The sequence below is a fragment of the Notothenia rossii genome (genome assembly GCF_949606895.1).
Source record: "Notothenia rossii genome assembly, chromosome: 2".
Classification (NCBI taxonomy): domain Eukaryota; kingdom Metazoa; phylum Chordata; class Actinopteri; order Perciformes; family Nototheniidae; genus Notothenia; species Notothenia rossii.
Window position 1 is genome coordinate 85,489,670 of NC_136904.1, and position 24,093 is coordinate 85,513,762.

General features: G+C 42.0%; 3 protein-coding genes across 4 annotated transcripts; 1 reads left to right on the forward strand and 2 right to left on the reverse strand.

The window, feature by feature from the left end:
* Positions 1-1,922: 1,922 nt before the first annotated feature.
* On the forward strand, positions 1,923-18,315 carry dcbld2 (discoidin, CUB and LCCL domain containing 2). Of its 2 annotated transcripts, none has more exons than XM_079667255.1 (15): positions 1,923-2,329; positions 4,229-4,453; positions 5,783-5,920; positions 8,110-8,161; positions 8,253-8,325; positions 10,571-10,704; positions 10,900-10,940; positions 11,220-11,429; positions 12,178-12,302; positions 12,802-12,946; positions 13,044-13,181; positions 13,268-13,361; positions 15,146-15,195; positions 15,281-15,406; positions 16,414-18,315. In XM_079667255.1, the coding sequence occupies exons 1-15, from the start codon at positions 2,227-2,229 to the stop codon at positions 16,830-16,832; spliced, it is 2,073 nt and encodes a 690-aa protein (XP_079523381.1). In that variant the 5' UTR covers positions 1,923-2,226; the 3' UTR covers positions 16,833-18,315. The 2 variants fall into 2 exon arrangements, with proteins under 2 accessions (XP_079523381.1, XP_079523382.1); XM_079667256.1 differs by having other exon boundaries at positions 13,044-13,175.
* Positions 18,302-21,994, reverse strand: tmem30c (transmembrane protein 30C). Its single transcript, XM_079667258.1, is given in 8 exon segments — positions 18,302-19,642; positions 19,838-20,063; positions 20,129-20,273; positions 20,347-20,437; positions 20,922-21,008; positions 21,010-21,030; positions 21,198-21,314; positions 21,583-21,994. Coding segments are annotated over 8 exon segments (1,068 nt in total). The 5' UTR covers positions 21,775-21,994; the 3' UTR covers positions 18,302-19,453.
* A 261-nt stretch (positions 21,995-22,255) lies between these two features.
* On the reverse strand, positions 22,256-24,070 carry cmss1 (cms1 ribosomal small subunit homolog). Its single transcript, XM_079667257.1, has 7 exons — positions 23,815-24,070; positions 23,662-23,721; positions 23,471-23,573; positions 23,321-23,381; positions 23,132-23,219; positions 22,967-23,055; positions 22,256-22,593 (listed from the first exon to the last, which is right to left on the reverse strand). The coding sequence occupies exons 1-7, from the start codon at positions 24,038-24,040 to the stop codon at positions 22,510-22,512; spliced, it is 711 nt and encodes a 236-aa protein (XP_079523383.1). The 5' UTR covers positions 24,041-24,070; the 3' UTR covers positions 22,256-22,509.
* Positions 24,071-24,093: the final 23 nt, after the last annotated feature.

Below are 24,093 nucleotides of genomic sequence, written 5' to 3' on the forward strand. Positions count from 1 at the left end.
TTTAAATCTTATAAAGTTATTAAATCTTATAACGCGTGCATGCATACATTACTCGTCTACGTTAACAGGGGGCAATGTAGAAAAAAGTTTGACCTTTACTCCTTTGCATTCATCACAAACTGTAACTAGCTCGGTCCTGTTTGTCTTCAATGATAAACAAAGACTTGGGTAAAAAACAAAAACAAATTACATTATAGATTTTTTCTCTTTCATTTATTTATTACATTTGTATCTAATATTGAATCTTTTTGGCAACCCAGCAACACTTGGGCCACTTACAACATTTAAATACTGCTTCATGATTTAAGATGTAACATATGCCATGACATATAGGCTAAAACAGTGGTTCTCAAACATTTCTCTGTCATTCCACTTTGAACAGGTGGGCCTTTTCAAGCCCCACCTGTTCCTCATCGCACCAATAAAATGGTAGGCCAAGACACTTGGCAGTGTATATATTTAGCACATTTTAACATTATTATATGCTTACTTTTAACCTTTGTGTGCTGTTTGGGTCTGTGGGACCTGTTTTCAGTGTTTACTAAAATAAAATGCATTCAATTTAATTATTTTAATGTGCTTTATTTGGGGGTGGACCGCACCTCCTCCAGGGAGGTCCGGGGGCTTACACCCCCGGGAAGATTTGTTTTAAATGTTGAAATTAAAAGTGAAATGCATCAATCTGGTATACTTTGAGCACAAAATGAATTTATGGATACAGCTCTCAACACTCAGATGAAAGGGAGCTGTATACTTTTCAATAATCCAAACATCTTTAGAATATGATCACAACCAATAACCAATCATTTAAACTTGTTTATTCTTATTCTCGTTTTTTTTTTTTTTACTGTCCTATGTACACATTGGAAGGGTTTCTTACTTTATTTTTTACAACTAGGCTATATTAAATAGATAAAGGTGTGCTCTCTCTCTGTCTCGCTCGCTCACAGAGGCTGTTTGATCCTCCGTGGCGATGATGACGGCTTGCGTTAAAAAATTATAATAAACATAGGCCTATTTGTCAAGTGGGGGGACACAAACGGGATTTTGAAAAGTGTCATGGTTAAACTCCTTACATTGCTTTTCTTCCCGACTGCAACGCTGTTGTGTGTGTGTGTGAGAGCGTTTCACATTTGTGTATGAGAGATTTTTACATATGTCTGTAAATGATTTTGGTTTCAGTCGTGTGTGTGTGAGCAGGCTCGGATTGGCCATCGGGAGATTCGGGACTTTTCCCGGTGGGCCGCTGCCGTTGGTAGGCCGCTGCCGTTGGTGGGCCGCTGCCGTTGGTGGGCTGCTGCCGTTGATGAGCTGCTACCTTCGGTGGGCCGCTGGCTCTGGCATAGGTGGGCCGTGGACTTTCACAGCGCCGCTGCACCGGTACCGCACCCGCCACCGCAAACACCCGCCGCTGCGAGGCTCCGGCGGCTCCGGCGGCCAGTCTCCGGCTGTAACAGTCCACTACCGCCCGCGAGGACCCAGGTTCGATTCCGGCCTGAGGTCCAAAACAATTATTTAAAAAATCTCCCGTTCATCGCGTCCATTTGCGACCCACCTATAACATCTCTGCGCCCCACCAGTGGGGCGCGCCCCACACTTTGAGAAACGCTGGGCTAAACACAGGTGTTAAAATTGCCATTAAACAATTACTACTTTTATTCAAGTGCCCTAGAAAGTGACAGTCTTTTGTTAATATACTTCAAATTTTTGGACTTGGTATACTGTATTGTTTGAGAAGTGTGTGAGTTACCATTTTGATATCCAACAACTGCTGTGCCTTGTTGTGCTTATAATAAAGCCTTTAAATCTTTGTTTTGAATGCAGGACTTGTACTTGTTATGGAGTGTTTTCATTACTTTTACTGAAGTAAAGATCAAAATACTTCTCCCAGCCCTGTCAGAGGGGTGTTGGTGGATGTGGGATCATTCAGACCACTTGGGGGACTCGGGTATCCCAGATCAGGAGGAGGAGCCTCGCTGGAGGAAGTAGCTCCACAGCTTGGATGTGTGTGTGTATGCGTGTGTGGAGTAGTTACCTCCACAGTGAGAGTGTCGCTAACCACTGGATTGTTAAAAAAGACAAGCAAAAGTCACCCTCGGGAGGAAAACACACACCGACTCGCTTTCGAGGAATAGTTTTGAGTTGTTTTTCCCACGTTCTCGGCACAGGTTGAAGCGGTGCAGCCGGTCCAGAAGCGAGCATTATGCATTCAGACTGCAGGCTGCTATGGGCAGAGCGGTAATGGTGGGCAGGGGACCGACAGGGGCCGGGGTTCTCGTCCTGTCGATTCTCATCATCCTCACCACGGAGGACTGTCGAGCTCAGAAAGGTTGGTGCCTCACAGCTGCGGTGACAACTGCAGGCGGAACCCAGTGCGTAAAAGCACCGCTGCGGCCATGCTGCTTCTCCAAAGTGTGAACACGGGGGGGGTTTAAGTGTTTTTAGAGATGAGCTGAAGGAAACGCTACATTGTTATTGTCCCCCAGAGTTAAAAAGCTGCCTTACATGGCCGTGTGTACGTGGAGTTCCGCTCAGTTTGCACTGCTTGCCGCCGCCCGTCATGGTGAGAGACGGGTTTAGTGAAACCAGGCAAACCGGTTCTTTAACAAAAAAAGCAGATTGTAAAGAAATAAAGGCTGCTTTGTGGATCAGTTGCTAGCTGAATTAATATAGGGCTATAACTGATTTGTTAGACGTTTAAAGTCACAGTCCCAATCTTATTTGAGTTCCCTAATAAGCGAGTTACCTTTAAAATGGCATGTTTTCTTAATGGAGTCTGGATTTAAGATGTCTTTAGGAGATATTTGGCAACTTACCATTGTTTCTCGGTCCAGGTTGCCCACTGTATACACCGTTTTCCCTAAATCAACTACTATAAACACGGAAAGCTTAATATGTTCGATTATATTCAAGTTACTTTACTTTCTTCCTAAATACGCATATTTACGCAGTTTTTCAGAGCCCACAGCCAACCTCAGGTGGTGCGAGATTGGGGGTGGGGTAGCAATGGGGGCAAGACTGTAAACACGTGGACACAGTTGGTCATAATTCTACATTTCACATAAATTAGAATTTAGTTTTTCACAGAAAGTATCTCGTGGTATATTGTGTGATGATATCAATATCTAATGAGGTCTTATGATAAAGCAGGAGGAGTGATTTAGGTTGTGCTCTGATTTGTTTTTGAGCATGAGGGGAAACTTGAGGAAGGTAATCTGAACTCCTGCTGAATGCCATGCAGTTGATCGGTGTTTGTGAGTCAGAGTTGAGGGAAGCAGCTTTGTTTTTGTCTTGTTCATCTGGACAGTGTCCACTGAGAGGCTCTTATATAACCCCAGGTCCACAGAACATCCACTTAGCACCATGAAGCGTGACTGAGTGCGTGTCCACACACAATGTCTCTGACAGCTCAGAGGGCACAAAAACAAACTATCCTTAAAGAGTCTGAGGTCATAAACACAAGATCAGATACCTCCTTTTCCTTATTACCTTTTGATCTGTTTATTTTATCTGCTTCACAGCCACAAGTATTTATTGTCTTTTTAAATCAAAGCCAGCTTTCCTGCTCAACCTAATTAAAACACATTACATTATTTAGGCAGGGGCTTCAAATTCTTTATGCATTTTTTTGTTTGGTCCAGAAAACATCCTGATGTATTCAAATGTCTTGTTTAGTTTGACCTATTTGACTATCACCACCTAAAGACACTATGCAAGTCTTTTAAGTAATAGAGAATTATGGCATTTTTTTCAAGAAGTGTCTTCAATAAAAGGTTAAACTATCAACTAATTGAATGATTGATTGGTGTTATTATACATTTATCAGGGCATTTTTAGGAAACTATTTAATCTGTGGTTTTATAAACATCTAATTTCCACGTGTTTGTATTCAAATACAGAACTTGTTTATCATAAAGAGGGAATATGTCTCCCCATTTGACAGCGTTGCCCATTGATGCAATATTGTTAGTCTGCACTGTAGGTCTATGACGCAGGGGAATACGATATCACACTCAAGCAGACTCAAGGCTTCTTGTCAGTTTTGATTTTGGTCTTTTTCATGCTATTTCTTTACCTTAAGGAAAATAAAGAATAGATTTACCTTATACTTAAACCCTCACTTCCATTGCATTAAAGGCTTATGAAGAGTACCTCAATTAAAATATTTGTATGCTCTTACTTTTTTAGCAGCCTGCTCTTTTTCCTCATACTTTGTGTTGTCCTGCAGGGGATGGCTGTGGCCCCACTGTACTTGGCCCCAGCAGTGGGACTCTGTCCTCTCTGGGTTACCCGGGAACATACCCCAACAACACGGTGTGTGAGTGGGAGATCAGCGTGCCGCGCGGCAGCAGGGTCCACTTCCACTTTGCAGAGCTGGACATAGAAGATAGTGACTGCCAGGTCAACTACCTCCGCCTCTACAATGGCATCGGGCATCAGAGGAGTGAGATTGGTGAGAGTCATGAGCAGATACTACAGTGGGCTTGAACTGATATGGGATAGAAACCACTCATTTTGGGACTAGTTTTTACCAAACGGAAAACTTTGTTCGCCAAAGTCAATTAAAAAAACCAGCATGACAGTCCTTTTAGTGACACTATACTGCATCAGAGGTACTTTTAGGATAGTAAAAATAGTCAGGGTTAACCACATCCTTAAACATTACATCTCCCAACCTGCATGAATCTTATTATCTTCGTTGCTGCCTGTGTTTTAATGCACAAAAGAAATAAGGTGATGACAATTGAGAACATATTACTTTTGTGTTTACTGTGAGACCTGAACTACATACAGCTGATGAGTAAACATAATTTCCATTGACCCAAATACATTTCTTTTTAAGATATATGAGAAGGCAGCCTTAAGAGATACTTAATAGATCTTAACAGAAAGCTGAGCGTTAAGCAGCAGACTTCCAGGAAGAGTTTTATTTCTTATAATTTAATTTTCAGCTTTAGTCACACTATGCATTTCTGAGTTAACCAAATTGGTTTTTATAGAGTTTCATAAGTGCTTGCATCATTTTCAGAAGACATAGAGCTGGATGTTTTTATTTATTTAAGTTGAAACAGGAATATTTTTGGATAAAAGAGAAATGGAAATCATTCCTTTCACCTCTTTGCACTTTCACTATGATACTTTCCATGTCAAAGTATTTGTTTACATAATGATTCAAAAACCAAGCTGCTGCTGTGCCAGGTTACTTTAGTGCATGTGAAAGGCATCGGCCACATGATTAGGTCTACAGTCACTATTGGTCTCGTGCCAAAGTGCTGCAGGGTGCACTTTTAATGAGAGTTAAGCTAACTATTATAACAAATATTATTAAAAACCAGCTGTAGGTGAAGAATTTAATTGGCTTTTATTTTATTTTTTTGTAGCCGTAAAAAGATGTCCCTTTTTAAAAATATAGAGGAAAATAATTCATCTGATTTCTGCAGAGAAAATCTCACTTTTTACAAAGCTCTTGTCTCACTCGGCTCAGTTCTGATGGGTAAAATCAAAGTGTGATAAAATAATGTCAAATTACGGATTTATTTAGTAACTAACCATGTAATAATCACGATAATACAGGAAGCAGGTCAATATTGCCATATGTACCCCGACAGGGTAATGCAAAACCCAGAAACTTGTAATCTTGAACTAACCGTACATATATATTATGTTTTTGTTTTGTTTTGTTAGAAACTTTGTTGTATATGTAAACATAAGCTGGCTTTTATGACTAACCAGTGCCTCTTTGTCATCTACTGCTCGTTTCTCATCCTGTGCTGTTTAACAGTGAAGTACTGCGGCCTGGGTCTGAGGGTCGGACAGCTGATCGAGTCCTCCACCCACCAGGTCACGGTCCAGTTCATGAGCGGGACCCACCACAGCGGGCGAGGATTCTACCTGTCATACTCCACCACCCAACACATAGGTAACTACACCTGTCTGAGTCACCTGCTGATCATCTGTAGCTCCCAGTCTGCAGGGTGGGGGTACCTTTTCTGTTTCTGTTCTTAAATGCCTGCGCCAAGTATATTGGGCTACTGGATAAAGGAAGACGCTATGCATTTGCATTATCAATCATACTGGTAGCAAACCTTCTACTTGCTGCTCATACAAAAGACTAACAGTTAAAGATGAGTTGAGTTGAATGGAGACTGTGTCTGCTGCTTCGTGATAAGGTTGCTTCTGTCGAAATGAGAGGAGCATTTATGACTTGGTGTTTGCTCTATTTTGAAAAGTGTATTTAAACTCACAGAAGAGACAAAGAGCTGCCGTGCTGTGAATACTGATTTCTGACCAGCCACATATCAGGAATTTCCGCTGAGTCCTAACGCCATTGGGAATCAGTCATCGTCTGAAATGATTGTATTTTTCCTACTTAAATGTAAGAACAGAAGGAATTGAATACAGAAAAGTGAATTATTTTAAGGTAAATATTTAGCAAAATCCTAACATTAAGCTCAGTGTTTTCTTTGTGAGTCAGCACTGTGATGAAACATGGTGAGAGGTTTATTTTCTTGTCAATCACTTATTAGTTTAAGCACTTTCAGCGTCATTAAGGTGCTATGATTCTTTCAGCATAATCTAATAAAAGCCAGAATTCACAAAATGGAAAGTTGCATGAATAAAACACAGTGGGAGAGATGGTTGATGTCAGATCTGATCAAGGAACACATCAAACAGTCTTTCTAGTCGCCACCAAACCTTTGTACATGGCAGTTTAATACGTTGGTGTAGATTCAGCCATCTGTTAAAGTCCATGAGACACCAAAACACTTTTTTCCGTTAATAAGAAAGTTGTTGTCACTGTGCGATTGCAATTTCAGACGGCCGTGCTTTGTCATGCGGAACATTTACAGAAAAACAGATAATTGAAGCCACAAGAAGAAGAGGAGGATAATGATTGTGTCTAAGTGTCTCTGTGCAGCTGGATCACACTGCAAGGCAAACAAAGCGGTCAGATGGACTCAACTAGTTTTCCCCTTCAAAGAACTGGTGTGTGTAACTGATTGTGCAGATGAGCGTGGGAGGATAGTTTGCACAGCTAAGTAAATCAGTCACCATGGCGACTTGCAGAGGTTGGGGGGTGTTTGTCAGTTTGACTCACTGGTTGGTTTTCCCAGATAAATGAGTTTTTTCATAATGCGGTGGAGACTCACTGAGATTGACCACAGGCACCGTGGGGTTAACAAAGACTTCCCAGCCGCCCACATCATCCGACTGTGGCGTGCCTCATCATCACTGAAACACTTGTGTTAGTGGGTCCCCCTAAACACACACACACACACACACACACACACACACACACACACACACACACACACACACACACACACACACACACACACACACACACACACACACACACACACACACACACACACACACACACACACACACACACACACACACACACACACACACTTGTTTTGAGCTGTATGACTTTGATATGTCTGGAGTTGAGTGCAAGTCAAATGATTAATCAGCAACAATGTTGATACTTGAAAAAGTTTGTGTGCAATTTATCCAAAACAAAAAGGCCAACATAAGACAATTAATGTCATTTTTGACTATTTCAATAAGACACAACTGGTTATTGACAAGACAGTGTTATTTACCATGATATTTGTGAATGAATATTTGCTGTCAAATGATTAGTCTTCTACTATTTCAGCTCTATATAGTTTCTAGTGCTAAAAAGATCAGATTTATGAATACAAAATAGTGAAAACTGAAATATAATCAGCAACTATTTTTATAAACGATTAATTGTTAAACAAAATTTAAAGCTAAAGAGTTTGGTTTAGGTCTCTCAAACTCATAAAAAAATATTATTTTGTAGTTTTTATCTCGCTGTAACTGAATATCTTTGAAAAATGATTGTAAGTTGCAACCCTAGTTGGTAAATATTACTTCAATTCAAGCCAATCTTTCTGTGAGAAAATCACAATTCACAACTTTAAAAAATGTTAATACGAGATAATGAAATGTATGAATTGACTGGAAAAGCCTTGAGGTTGAACTGTTGCCAGAGAGGAACAGAGAGATATTGGGAGTGATGGGTTTGTGCAGTGTGCAGAGGAACCGGTTCTGACACTGTTTGTTTGCCTTTTGCAGATCTAATCACCTGCCTGGACAAAGGGGCTGATTTCCCAGAGGCAGAGTTTAGGTAAATAACATTTTGCTTTGTGTGGAATGGATAATTATGTGATCAAGCTGTTTGATATGTATTCATTGTGCATGTCTCTCTTTCTGCATAGTAAATACTGTCCTGCAGGCTGCTTGACATCTACCGAGGAGATTTCAGGAACTGTACCCAATGGCTACAGGGAGGTGAGCACATTGTGTGTGTGTGTGTGTGTGTGTGTGTGTGTGTGTGTGTGTGTGTGTGTGTGTGTGTGTGTGTGTGTGTGTGTGTGTGTGTGTGTGTGTGTGTGTGTGTGTGTGTGTGTGTGTGTGTGTGTGTGTGTGTGTGTGTGTGTGTGTGTGTGTGTGTGTGTGTGTGTGTGTGTGTGTGTGTGTGTGTGTGTGTGTGTGTGTGTGTGTGTGTGTGTGTGTGTGTGTGTTCGTGTTCGTGTGTGTGTGTGTGTGTGTGTGTGTGTGTGTGTTCGTGTGTTCGTGTTCTCTTTGTGGTGGCCTAGCGTCACAATTCGATTTTCCTCCTTTTCTCTTAATCTCACATCTTTTCGTCCGTCTGTAAACGGGCCTAAGCTTCATGGTGTGTGAGTCCTGGACTGATGACCTCACAGCCCCCCCGCAGAGCCTGAGGTCATGGGCGCCGAGTCTCTGGCTGATGACTTCATGTTCAGAGCTTGGGGTTTTTTTTTTTTTATATGGAGGGAGGGAGGGGTGTGTTGCTGCTGGCTGATGGGAGGACAGGGAGGAGCGTCGGGGGTGTGCTTCAGGGAGTGAGGTGCCCCACAGGAACAGAGGAGGGGCCGGGTCAGCGGGTGAGAGGGAGGTGAGATAATAGTTTGGCCGAAAATAATAAGCCTCTAATCCAGTCCAGCTGCAAGAGGGCGCTGAGCGGAGCTGTGTGTGGAGTGTGTGAGACAATAAGCTGCGAGTGAGTCAGTGTGAGGAAGAGGCTGGAGAGCATGCCGAAGGTTTTGTATATGTGCAAATGAATCATTCCTGCCTGTGTTCACAGGGTGTGTGTGTGTCACCAATTTGTAATATTCTGGTTATTGTTCAGGCGTTCTTTGAGTCTCCCCCACCTTAAAACAGACCCTGCAACTACTTTTTCTTTTTTTAAATCTGGTGTTTCTAACAGTGTGTGTGTTCTTTATTTCCACATATCTATGTGTGTGTTGTTTTATGTGTGCGAGTGTGGTCTCCTCAGTTGGAGGCAGGGAACGGTTTGGAGCAACGCTTTGTGTTAGCGGTTTGGTATGGCGCTCTTTAGGATGTGGTGTGTGTTTTTGGGAAGTTTAGGAGTCACAGGGCAAGTGTTGATTGCTAGTGGCAGCATTTGACATACGTGTGTGTGTGTCTTTGTGAATACATGTGCTTGCCACTCTGTGGGTCACCAGTGTTTTCCCACAATCTTGTCAGCTGTGGATTCCAGTGCGGGTCTTTTCCAGGAATGAAATCCCACCTCACTCAAACAGCTGTTCGCGGGAAGGAGCTCGTGACCGGAGTAGGATTGTGTTTTTTTTTGTCTGCTTCTCCGTGATGTGGCAGCAGGTTTGGACAGGAATGCAGCCGGCAGTGAATCATTACCGTCAGTAACCCTCAGTATCCTCTCTACAGAAGAGTGACATCATGCTGACTCATCAGCCTTTTATCCGCCACAGTCTGAAGGTTAAAAGGTTCTTCTTTGTGAGCTCACTGTAAGACAGTACTGCCTGTTCCTGCAAATGCTTTATTAGAACCAACTGCCTTTCCACCAGAGATACTTATCTTCGGTATTGATTTGTTGCTTAAAATATCTTTATGTGAGTTTTTACTCTTCGAAGAGTTAGTCCTGGGTGATTATGCTCTATTATTAATTATATAGGTGATATTAGTAGATATTGCAGAAATCGAACTCCTAATTGTGATTAACCAAATAACATATTGGGACCTTTTACAGTTGGGCCATCAGAACAAACTATGTGATGGGTACTGTTTCTTAATTACCTTGCACCAAATTTGTATTAGTAAACATATTGACATTACCATAAATCTGCAATAAGCTGATACCGGCTGACCGTCAGATAAATTGGTCTAGCTCAGATCAGGTCTAGCTTGTTATATCAAATTCAGCTCATTGACTGTAACTGTCATCTATTAAAGACGGTGTAAAACAGAGCATGAACATTAAGAAGTCTTGATAGATTTAAAAATCGACCCACAATGGTCTGACACACACATGCTGGGGAATTCAGCATTCACTCAGGCTGCAAAATGAAGCATTGGTATTCATATAAGGAGGTTTAGGATGTCTAAGTGTTTTTTTGTAATTTTGTGAACCGTTAAAATGTATTCAATTTGCCCAATGTTCAACGTTCATCAGATGTTGTGGCAGTTTGTTGTAATGGAAATATAAAACATTACCACCGGCATCCCTTAATCCCCCCTCCTCTCTCCCCTGCAGTCCTCTCCTGTGTGTGTGGCAGCCGTCCATGCAGGCGTGGTATCCAACGCTGTGGGGGGGCGGATCAGCGTGGTGAGCAGCAAAGGCATCCCTCACTACGAGGCCACACTGGCTAACAATGTCTCTTCCACTGGGTAAGAGAGAGATAGTTGTGAATCACAGATACATTTCAATTATATTATTACAAACCAAAAATGTAATGAATGTTAGAAATAAGATCAAAAGTGTACTCATGGTTGAATTGCTAACTTAAAGTAGCCAGAATCGCAGTATTTATTGGTTAAAAAAACACTAATCTATGTCTTCTGATGCTTTACTTCTCTCTTCAGAGGAACTTTGTCCGACAGCCTCTTCACCTTCAGGACCAACGGTGAGTTCTTTCTGGTTCTGGAGCACCATAAGCAGCTGTAATTGTTTCCCCCTGTTGATGTAATTATCAGCGTCAACATCTGTTCTTTTAAGTGACTGTAAATCTTGCCCTAGAGTCCCTTATTTTTATTAGTCTGAAGTGCATTACTTTGCTGTTTTTATACATTCTCTCACTTCACCTTTCATTGCTTTTATCTGATGCCACGTTTCTAATAGGTCACAGGGATGGCATATAAACATGTTCAATATTGATATTAAATGGGCCTCTCTGTGCTTGCAGGCTGCTCTGGGACGCTCGGTTTGGAGTCTGGTGGCGTTGCGGACACTCAGCTGTCCGCCTCGTCTGTGTGGGAGTGGATCGTCGGTCAGCAGAGTGTATGGGCACCATCGGGGGCGCGGCTTAAAAAGGCGGGGCTTCCCTGGGCATCTGCTCAGAGTGATCTAAAACAGTGGCTGCAGGTCGACCTCAAGAAGGAGAAGAGGATCACAGGTACACAACGATAAACACTATCTTTCATTTTCTAAAATAAGGCTCTTAGCTTACACACCTGTGGTCTTGTTCAGCCTTGTTAGCAGTTTGGCTCTAGGGTTACATGTTGCTTTTTAGGTTGTTACACCACTTTGGAATATAAATATCACCATAAATATTGGATGGATTCTCATATGGCTGGGCGATAAGCAGAAAGTCACTTTACAGTTTGCAAACTGAGAAATAACCACAATTATTCCTTATTACAATATCCAACATTTAAGACAATCCTATCACAATATAGATATTATATCAATATACTGCTGAGCACTAGATGGTCATGGAATATTATAAAGATATACATGCGGCCCAGAGGGAGAATCCTTATGTCTGGCACAACCAGGACCTCATTTGGTATTGGTATACTGGATAAACTGCCATTCATTTTGGTACAATCATGTTTATTTCAAAATGAAAAGTAATTCACTGACTTCCTATCATCATTTTGTGGTCAAAACATATTGTGTCCAATACTTCGGTTTTACTAAACGGATATTCCCACCATCCTCAGTTTTATATTAATTCATGATGATCATGTTAACGGCTAAACAAACATGGTGAACATGTTACATCAGCAAGCAGGCATTAGCATTCAGCACTGTGATGAATAACGGCCTCACAGAGCTGCTTTAGACTCTAAGTCGTTTGTATTTCATGTCGGAGCCAACTTTACATCATCTTCCTGTTTCTATTCTGCCCTTTCACCCAGGTATCACCACCACCGGCTCCACCCTCAGAGAGTACCGGTACTACGTCTCAGCGTACCGGGTGCAGCACAGTAACGATGGCCAGCAGTGGCTCAGCTACAGGGAAGCAAATTCAACACAAGACAAGGTAATGCAATCACCAAATCAATAAACCCTATTTGCTGAACAATTGCATCATGGGCTTTTAGTGTTTTTTTTTTCTTTACTTCAAATTAGTGCAAATGGATAAAAATGTCACTCTAGCTGCAGGGGCACATACTTGGACTGTTTCCATAGCAACTGGTATTGACTACGAGATGTTTATGGCAGGAAATGATAGCCGTCAGTGGTTTGAGTTAAGTGCTGTGGTAGACAAGTCGGGACACTCGGGCATTAATAATGAATGGATATGGATTTAGTGGCGGGTTGTCGGGATGGAGCTGCTCTCTGCTGGGATTCCCAGGCTCTTATTGTGTGGGGGAAGCAGTTATTAGCTTGCCAAGTTGGAAAATAATCAGCTCATGGCTTACAGTGCAGTTGTTCACACAGTCTGAAACAAGGACTTTTCCCCCCTCTTAACTACTACTGGGCTTTAGTCAGGTTTACATGTCTGGCATTAGTAAGAGTATGCTCTCTTTCTCTGGTAGATTTTCCAAGGCAACATCAACTACCTGCATGAGGTGAGGAATAACTTCATTCCTCCAATCGAGGCGCGGTTTGTGAGGATACACCCGACCCTATGGCATCAGAGAATAGCACTCAAGTTGGAGCTGGTTGGCTGCCAAATTCTTGGTTTGTAAAATTGTGGAATAGCAAATAATGAATTTGCATGTTATTGTAAGTTATACATGTTTTTGTTCTATAATATGATTACAAATGTGTCTCACAGCGAAGCCAGTACCAAGGGTGTTTGACCCCTATCGTCATACTCCACCTTTTATGGGTACAAAACGTCCACCTCACTTTGGACACACCACTCACCCCCCCGACATCAGGAACACCACGATGCCTCCTCACACTGGTAAAGGTGCGCTGCATTTCAGTTTGAAAAATCATTTGTTTTCATCCTAAATTTGCAGTCTGACGCTTATCACGGCCTTTTTTCCCCCTCAGATGTGGCGCTGGCAGCGGTTCTGGTGCCCGTGTTGTTCATGGTTCTGACTGCGCTCATCCTGACTGTGGTGTGTGCGTGGCACTGCAGGAGCAGGTGTGTATTCTCATTGTCATGTCAGGGTGTCCGCGGGGTCTTAAAAAGTATTAAAAGTTGATAAATCAATTTAGCGAAAATTAAGGCTATTAAAAAGTATTAAACGGCATTTTCCAAGGTATTAAGAAGGTCCACAGCAACGACAACATGAAACACCCTTTAATTGACTGAAACGACATGTCGGGAAACCCCCTCAAGGCGGCCCCATGCATAGCGCGCCGTCTGTCGATGGGGATCAAAGCTGTCCGGTCCCACATGCTAAGTGCTAGCCAGAAAGCCGCGGCGTTTAAGTCCCGACTCTCCCGATGGCCAATCCGTGCCTCCCCTGACTGCACGTCGCTGACACACATTGCTGCAGTGCAGACTCTCTGAGCCGCGAAGGAGCAGCGGAGTCCAGGCGATGCTGCTCCCCCAAGGAAGAGACACATGTTCACTAAGCCAGACTATATCCGGTCACAGAGATCTGCTATTTTAAAGTAAAGTCAACACGATATCGACCCAAAATATAGTCTATATTAAGAACGAGAAAAGTATTAACATATATATCGGTTTTTGTAAACATATGACAAATGTGCGAGAGTGATGACGTCAGAGCATCCACCTATGTGCCGGGCCAATTTAACCCCTGGGTATTTTTGAGGGAGCTCCTATATGGCATTATGTGGCCGCTGAAGCTCACCAAAGTTTAATATATTTCATAGTTCAATGTTTTGTCAATTGTTTTGTTTATTGGTCAAATACTGGTTTCTAATGGTTTCGGAGGAGTTTTACTGGAATGAAAGAGCACAGAGTCTACAGAAGCAAAAAAGCAGCATACTGCATTAAACCTGACCTTGACAGAGAGGTTGAAGTTCATGTGGAAAGGAGGCTTCAGTAGTCTGTCTGCACTCTGTTTAGTTTTGCTATCTTACAATCAATATAGTAAATGTGAGGTAAAGTGTGTCGCCAATGTAACCGGTTAGAACTCAAAGTTGCGATGAGGTCTTAAAATGTATGGAAAGGGTCTTAAAAAAGGTCTTAAAAGGTATTAAATTTGACTTCATGATTCCTGCATATACCCTGCATGTACAAAAAAACAAAAAACTGATGTCTTGTGAAGCCCTCATTGCATTGGTGGAATATGGTGTCAAAACCATATAATGCAAGTCTCCTCCTATTATACTATTTTTCGGCATATATTAAGGACATGTCTTATATAAAAGACATATCTATAAAGTGTTTTGCTCAAAATACCAAAACAGATCACCCATTCTAGCCATGCCTCATACCCCTCTATTTCGGCCCTGTTAGAGAAGTGCTGATTCCGGGTCTGTAGCTTTAAAAAAAGAGATTTAAAAAAAAAAAGATGTGGGTAAGGAAGAAAAGAGAGAGGGTTGTTTTTTCCGGACACTTTGTGAGTCTACCTACATACCGGGGACACACATTTATGAAAATACATCAAAAAGTGCATTTTGCATGATAGGAGACCTTTAACACTAAACCCAGGTTCATTTTTAGGATTTTTGTACCAATTCAAATTATTATTTGTTTTATGAGGGATGTCCCAAACTAATTTCTTTACCACCGATCCAAATCTGATCAATTCATATTTTGTATTACTACCGGTAATATTGATTTTTCAAGCTAATACAGCTGCAAAGGGATTATTTATGATGTTACTTTCTAGTATGTATGAAACAATTTTTGTCATGAGGACTATTACACAGAATGCAACATTTCACGAAGACAGACAGCACGGAAGTGAACATGTTATATAGTCTGACTTGACTTTTCTCTCTTCATAGGAAAAAGAGCTCAGACGGAACATATGATCTCCCTCACTGGGACCGCACAGGTATGTAATGTCTGCAGCACAGCCTGAATGTCTCCATGTGTTCGGTGAGAGTGTTCTGCTGTAGCTCACTGTGTCTCTGCTGCAGACTGGTGGAAAAGCATGAAGCAGCTGTTGCCCTCCAAGATGGTGGAGACGGAGGATTCAGTTCGGTACAGTGAGGTGGCCCGGCTGGGGAGAGGGGCCGTACCCAGACTACATGCTGAACCTGCAGGTAAACACTGTGGTGGCTGTTCAAGCAACCAAGAGTCCTTACTAGGTTGCTGCAGTCAGACAGGTTGTGTTCCTTGAGATTTGTTGAGGTTTCAGCTGCTTTTAAAGACACCCTGTGGAGTTTCAGTTTTCAAAAAACACCTTCATCCAAGTTCAGTTTGTTCTCAAAGAAAAACAATTTCAAACCAGAACAAGAAATCAAAGTTCCTAAGATCAAGTGTAGTTTGCTCCTTCTTGTTTTTTAATAAATCTGTTAATATAATAGTTTATCCTGGTGTGCGCTGAACTTTGATTTACCCGGCACCAGCTGGCACCCAGGGGAGAAGCACTGCTGAGTGTCTTCAGTTTATTGCAAAACCTTTGTTTTGAATGTTGTGAAATCAGTTTTTTTTTCGCCCAAGCTTGTGGTCTTCCTGTTCTTCTCATCCTTTATTGCAGCAATTCTTTCTTCAACAGATCATTACAGTCACAATTGGCTGTATACAGAGTTGCGTGAAAACAAGGAATGACATACAACTGTTTCATTAGTTTGCTAGGCACTTACTGCCTTTGTAATTTCAAAATTGTATATTTCCACATCAATGTTATGGCAGCAACTCTTCTCCATTATGCTGCTTAATCTCCACTAGACATGCAGGCATTACTATTTACTGATCAGATGTTTACAGAAAGGGTCAGATTTCTATCCAAAAAAAGCTAGCTTGGGCATAAATAAACACAGGCCTTTTTAATGTTTAATGAATAAAAACCTGAGCATGTATACAGGATAGCATCTGTGACACAGACGACACGGGGACCCGCTTATCAAAACATTGCATTCCGGTGCAATAATGGCAAACATCTTAACAAGGAGCCTTTTTAATGATCAAATTGTGCTTTTGGGGTCTTATTTGGAATTGCTATGTACATTATTGACTGTTAAGTAACCTATAAACTGTTATATAATTAGGGTAACAGGTGACAAAAGTATAAACTTAATTAATACTTTATGAAATGCTCTCTTTTCAGATTACGCTGAGCCCCTGGTGAGTGGCGTCACAACGTTAGGGGCCCGGTCCACCTTCAAACCAGACGAGGGTCCCGACCCAGGATACACGGACCCCGACCTGTACGACGCTCCCATCTCGCAGGACGTGTATCACGCCTACGCAGAACCCTTACCAGCCACGGGATCAGAATACGCCACGCCCATCGTGGTGGATATGGGCTGCCACCCATCAGGGGGCTCCACTCTGAACCAGCCCTCCACGGTGTGTAGCTTCATGGGTGCCGGGCCCCCCTCCCTGCTCACTCGGACAGACAGCGGCCGCTCAGGGAGGACGGCCTACGATACGCCAAAGAATGCCACTGGACAGGCCACGCCCCCTGAGGATCAGACCTATCAGGTGCCTCAGAGGAACACTCAGAAGCCCAAAGGAAAGAGCTGAAGAGTCCGGATGCACATGGCCTTAATCTGCCCCGACACAACCCAGCGGAGGGTTGTGACGGAGGAGGGGGAGTGAATCTGTGAGCCCCGGAGCCCGGCTCCAGTCTTGAATGAACACTACCTTAGCTTTAGATTCATCTGGAGATGTCTGTATTGCCTAAATGTTTCTGCATTGTCACAATCTGCTTGTGTAGTGCCATTACAGTCCTATCACTGAAACCACAAAGATGAATGTGTGTGTGCCAGGTGGAGGGGATGGATAAAGAGGAGGAAGCTGACTACTATTTGATAAAGACTCTGTCCCTGCTCTGTGATCCTTAGTAGTTCCTGCATTCTGTGAAACTGTGATTTCCATTCATCAAACCCAAAGTGTTCTCTTACGGAATTATCTGCATGTTGCATTCAGTTACCCCCCATCCAATTAATTCCTCCTTTTCTAGAGAAGCTCTAGTTTTCCACGGTACGTTTTTGTCTTACTTTGTTTTAAAAAGCATGACTTGAAATTGTGTATAGTTCTAGTAATCCCATTACTGCAAACCTTTTGATTGATTTACTGATATTTATTTTTATTTTACATCCTGCTGATGAGGAGAAACTCTTATTAAAAATTGCCCAACACTACCCTCACTGATTACACATCAAAGAATAATGGTTGCACTGTTGTGAACACCGTACGTTTTTATTTTTGAATGAACCTTGTCAGATGTTAACTTGAAAAGGCTGATCAATCCAGTGATTTTCACAAAAAGGAGATATTTTGTGATATTGAAGACCAAACGTTGCCTTTTTCTGTGTTAATGCAATTCATAACAGAACCACCTTTCACAATTCAGCGCACATTTAGCAAAATAACTATGAAAGCAGTCTTAATGTAGAAAATAACATTTTTAAAGGCCTAGTTAGTTGATGTCCTAGTGAATGGTACAGAGCAAATAGGTAGATGGGTTAATCTGTTACAGCTGAGAGTTTCTTGTATGTTTGTCTTGAACTTTTTAGATTTCGTTTGTGCATCGTGGTGATTGTCTCGTGTTGAAATGGGTGTTGCCTTAATAATGCATTTGAGTGTTCCTATCTATGTGCATCAACATCTGTATGTGTGTTGAGCTGTTTCGATACTTCAGTCCTGTGTGTTTTTCTTTTTTGGACTGGTTATCAATGCGGCTTATAGTTGTATCATAGTTTGTGTTCAGTCATTGTCTGTAGCACCAGTTAGACTGCATTCCTCTCCTCTGGTACTAATGTGACCAAACGCTCTGTGGCAGGAGGGCAGATGGAGAAAAATGGAACACGCTGCTTTATAACTTAACAGAATAACAACCTCACCGAAGAAGTTATTCTCACAGCTGTGCCACCAATCCTGCTTTGATTATGCTCAATAACCGAGGCGATCTACATACATTGTTCTGGTGCTCCCTGGTCACAGAGGGGTGTGTTTATGTGGCTCTCACTGATTGTATATAGAGAAATAAAGAGTTTTTAAAGAACATGTTTTATTATTAGCTTTTGTCTACAACAGGAAATATATGCATAACATACAGTACAAATGGTTCATGTCAGCAAGTCGTAAACACACCTCAAATCTCATCCAGCTCAAAGCACAGCTGAGCCTAAAGTTCAGCCTCACAGAGCGGCTAGCATAGCTTACATTATTATACATTGTAAAAAGGCCATGGTTTAAGCACTTGCTAACCCTGCTGTGATCAGACAGATATTCTCAAAATGACTCCTTAGCTTAAAAGGGGACATATCATTAAGAAAAAATATCCTTTTCAGTGTTTATGCTAAAACATTGTGCCCACCAGCCCACAAACTGAAATAATACAGCCCATTGTGTTTTTAAGGCTGCCTAGGTCAATGAAAATGGGAATCAGCAGGCCCTACAGATCCTATGTCATGGAATTCTCAATAGAATATACTGACCCAAATCTGAGTATCCGTAGATGACTTCAGAGCTTCCCATATAAATAGAAGAAAACCAGACATTCCCATTCTAAACCAACATATCTGGAGAGCGTTGGGAAAGGGTTGCTTGGCTGTCTTCCTGTTTCTACTTATTGAACATTTAAACATGTTCAAAATAAACTTAAATTAAAAGTATGTACTTAAAAAATGTCCCCCTCTAAGAATTACATTTACAGGCTTTGTTTTCCAATTGGTGTTCTGCTAATTGTACCTTTTAGTGTAGTGCAGTTTTCCACTTTGCACAGTGACTGATAATAATTCATTCTTGATAAATTAATTATAAGAAATAGATAATTATGTTAATAAATATCAACAGTGCATGAACAAAATGGTGTGTATTAAAGAAATACACGTAAAATCCACATGTAAAGAAAGCTTAACGCCTGTGCTAACACACCTAGCTTTCAGTTGGTTCTTCAAAGCAACTTCACAATAAAAGCCAAACACATGCAGGCCATTAGATGAAGGGGGAAGTCATTTCCCAAATGCCGAACTTGATTCTTCGTTGGTTTTTCAACATATGTACCTTTTAACCTTTGCCCTTAACCTTCATTTGCTTGCATCAATGTTCTTTCATTCACAAAGCAGCACAGCAATTATGACTTTCAAGCTGCTGGAACGTTTTTCACACCTCAGCATCCCAGAGCACGTCTTCTTCCTTCATTCCTCCATGTTTTGCCCATTCTTCCCAAACTTAAACCATAACACCGTGAGGAGGATGGCTATCAGCTGGATCAGGCAGCTGGTGACGAGGTAAGCAATGGGCAGGAAGTGGTTCTGACCTCCAAACCAGGTCAGCGTGGTCAACACTACTTCCTTTCTGCCTCGGAAGTACTGCACAGGGAAGTCCTGGAAAGCCAGAGGTCAAGGCTGCAAATAGGTGATCACAAAGAGAAGCTCAATGGAAAAAGCTAGGCTCTAGTTCTAAAGTAGTCCTTGTCTATGTGCTTGTTTAACAGCAGGTAAGACTAAGGAAACAATGCACACAATAGGACATTTAAACCTCCCATAAAAACACATTTCTGATTGCAGTGAAAGGATACTGTAAGATATTTCGACGCTGTAATTCCCTGCAGGCAGACCGTTAACAAAAGGCTTGTTGGCTCGGTGTAAAACCCCGTAGAGCTTCTTGAAGTTGGGGAAGGCTGCCTCTCTCATCCACACGATCAGGTCATCGTTGATGAAGCCGTTGTTGTTCTTGTCGAGGGGATCCAGATCATACACGGGCTTCTGCCAGTACAGAGGCGGTGCTGTACCTGCGTAGTAATCACTAATCAGACACGATGAATTTGATACCAATTCTGTGTTCGACCCAAGGTTACATCTTTCATTTACCTTGCAAACACTTGAGGCAGTGTCATGTTTTCAGTCGACGGGTTGCGATACTTGATATTTTTGTCCGTGTACCAGGAGATGCCTTTGCGTAACAGAGGGACATGCACTGATCCGCTGGAGGCCATGTAGCTCAGAGTGAAGGAGTCTGGGAGGACAGAGGAGAGGTAAGAGAGTGGAGGATGGATGCGATCGATGGTTTAGGTAGGAGTGGTGCTTACCATTGAAGATACTGTTGGCCACAGCACCACAGGGGGCGATGGGGACTCCATTTTTGTCTTTGTCAAACGGCATGCAGTATGAACTCGGGCTCTAGTAGTTAGGATAAAAAGGTGACTAAAATTAGCATCAAGCTTAGGTGTACATTTAATCAAATTACCTATTTCAGTTTTAAGTTAACTTGGGTATTTTTTTAAACGTGCATATTATTTTAGATAATGTTATATTCCATAAACTACATTTATACTACAGCTGGTATTACTGATTACTTTGCAGGATTATGTTTCACATCTTATTATTTTTACAAAATAAGATTTTTTATAAAGTTGCTAAAATGTCCACCAACTTCTCCACGATAATGCTACTTACACAGCACTTAATCCGTCATAATTCAACCATAATAATTGAAAACTGAGGGGGCATTCTGCTGCATAAATACTGATAAACATACACAAAAAACACTCTTAATATTGCTTAGTCAATTATCTAAAACCGTGTCCACAAATGTACCAAAAGGCCAACAAACTAATAAACAAACAATGTTCTTGTGATAAGTATAAAACTATTATGGAGCTACCTTTAAATTGTTCTTCCTGCCAACCATCTGAGCGTCATCTCTGGAGTCCATGTATCTGCGGAGGTTCTGATGGAAGTTTATGAGGCCCGTAGTAGAAAAAGACGTCTCCCTGGAGCAGCAGGATTCACATCATCAGCTTATGTTTACTTGTAAGTCTGAATTCTGTCATTGACTGACTTTAAGATTTACAGCGTGGACAAGAAATCAAAGCCCTGGGACTGGAGCATGTTGGGTATAGAGTGTGAAAACTATGTTGTCAAACTTCGTGGTTGTTACCTTGAATGCTTTCTTGATGTTAAACACCGCGGTGCAGATGCAGGGTTGGGCTGCGTTGCTCACATTTTTACGCTTTTCAAAACATAAATTACACGTGCCGGCCTCTGTGTAGTCCAGCTGGAAAGACGGGAGAGAGATAATTGTTCAAATGAATAGTGAATAAACGGTTCCTGTTTACACGACTCAAAACCTAACCTTGGACCTTTCCTATCTTTGTCACTCCCTTTTTTATTGCACAAGGGCATTGGGTCTCTTCCTCTCTTATTCCCTCCAACACACATATGCTATTTGCATTGTACTACAAGTATTTCCTCTTATTTCATATTTCCTTATATGTAAAACTACTAAATGGGCAAGTGACATTTGCAGAAACACCCTCACTCACCTTTAGTTCCTCTGTGCTCTGCACTGTGAGAAGCAGCCATACTCCTAGCAGCATGCATATCAAAGCCATAAAGTAGAAGAAAGGCAGCACAGTGTTAGCCGTTAGCATGGGAGACCAGGCAGGTAACCTCTGCTGTTTGAACGCTGAGTTGTCCGGCCTCCGAGCCAGAGGCCCAGGCTTCACTTTGCCCATGAGAGGGACCTTTGGATGCGGACAGAAGAGGAAGTTGGAGATCCAAAAAGTTAGTCAGAGAAGGCGCTGCTGTGTCTTCTCTTCCTGTTCTTTTCTTCAGCGATATCTCTCTGCACACACTACACTCTGCTTGCCAAGAGAGATTTACCCAGCAGGCTTTTGCCGGGGCGGAGGAGACCGTTGTGGCCTGTAACTTATTAACCACAATCTAACTGCCTCTTCCTGTTTACTGTGAGGTAGTGTTTTGTGCTTCCTACTGTAGAAACAACAGGTTCCTATTCACATACAAGGGGACTCAGATGTGTATTTGATCGAATATGCATGTTGGTGCTGGACCCCCCCCTTTGTGCTGCTTTAAAATGCTTTATCAAAAGGATGTTATGGTAAATGGGACATCCTAGTGAGCAAGTTAACTCATGACCTCAAATTCTCAGTAGGAGGGACTTCCCAAGGTCAGACTAAACAAACAAAAGGATGCTGGTTTCATTCTCAGTTTGTTTATTCAATCCATCACACTGGGATGTCGTGTTGGACAACAACAGTGAACAAACAACAGCACACATTTGAAAATGGCCTCTGGAAATATAAAAAGGCACGGTGCAGATTTCACAGAGACACAAAAGGGAATACAAACAGGATGAGGCCCCTCGGCACATAGCGATCAGACTTCAGTGTGGGGCTTTAAAACATGAAGGTGTCTCTGGAATCTCGGCGCACAGCAAAGTGTGCGGGCAGTTAAAATAGTCCAATCTTCACTTTGCCTTCTTTACATCCATTCAGGATACCGCTCTCCAGCAGCTTCATAAAGTCCAGTTTGACCTGAAATAGACATGTACGTATGATGTTAAAACTAAAAAGTATAGACAAGATGAAAGACATCCCCAACATACTTTATGTCAGGACATATTTATGTTTTATTCCTAATAAAAAATGACAAAATAAAAATGGCTTCTTTATAGTGAAAGTTCAAGAATATATGAATAGCTAAATGATGTTCAATCATGTTAGTTTTGCAAGTCACCTGGTCTACATGACTAACGAGACTGTTCTCACAGTGCATGTTGCTCTCAAATTAAACTCAGTGATGGAAGAACTACTCAGATCCTTCTAAGCACTGCATTTAACACCTTACGTAAGTACACATACATAAGAAACTAATGATCCTTTAGCCCAGCAGGGGGCAGTAGCTTACCTCAGGTACGTCCACCATCCTCCTGAGCTTCTGGTCCCTCCAGTTCCAGTCCAGAACCACGTACTTCAACGCCTTCAAGCTCAAACCATCTGGAACAAATACAAGAGTTTCCATAAAAAACAACCTTGAGGACGTATTTTTAAATCAAGACATCTTCACACCTACCTTTCTCAATGAGAGCGCTGATCCTGCCAGGTGTCCCCACTCCCACGTGTGTGATACCCTTTTGCAGCAGCTTCACCTGCTCCTCTATCTGCACAGACAAAAGACAGACATTAAGAGAATATTGTTCGGGGTAAAAACGTACCACTGTTTACAAAAACATGCATCAAAATGAACCGTCTTCTCTAGTACCTTGATATGTTTCGCAAAAAGTTTGACTGCTTTGGCTTCACCTTTGAAGGCTATCATCTGCCTGAAAAAAAACACAAAAAGAATCGTGTAAATAGAATGAAAAAGGTGTCATGTGAGATATGCTACAAACTCATCAGATGCTTCACTTACTTAAGGAGCTCGATGGCACGGAGAGCCGAACTACACACGATGAGCAGAACCACTGAACTCTTTTCTTTGTGCTGCTTTTGAATCTTCGACCACTTGGGACAAACTTACAAAATGAAGGGGATGAGATAAAAGTCAGATGTGTGTTCGGAAGTCAACAGCTACTAGAAGATTTCAGTTTAGCCACCACTTACCCTGTTTGAGAAAAGAGGACAGTGTGTGCGTCAGGTCGTTACAGGACAGGAAGCTGGAGTCTGGAGGATGCAGGATACAGTGACCTCAGTGAATCAATGTTTCTGCAGATATTCACTGAACTATAGAGTTAGAGAGGACTTGATCCGACTCACCCTGCAGTGCGAGCTCCTCCTGCTCGATCACAGAATGCTTGTCGGAGAAGTAAAGCGTGACCATGCTCTGCAGGTCGGCCGGACAGCCGGGTTTCGGCTCCGAAGAGGCCAAGACGTCTGTGATCGTCTTTTTCTGGAAAACAGAAATAAGGTCATGTACAGTAATGTTCACACTTAAAGCCCAGTGTTGTCCCTCCGTGCAGTAGGGTTGCCAGAAACTGACCATGATCAAAATATATTATTCGGCAGCCCTGGCGAATAACAATCGATTATTCGACC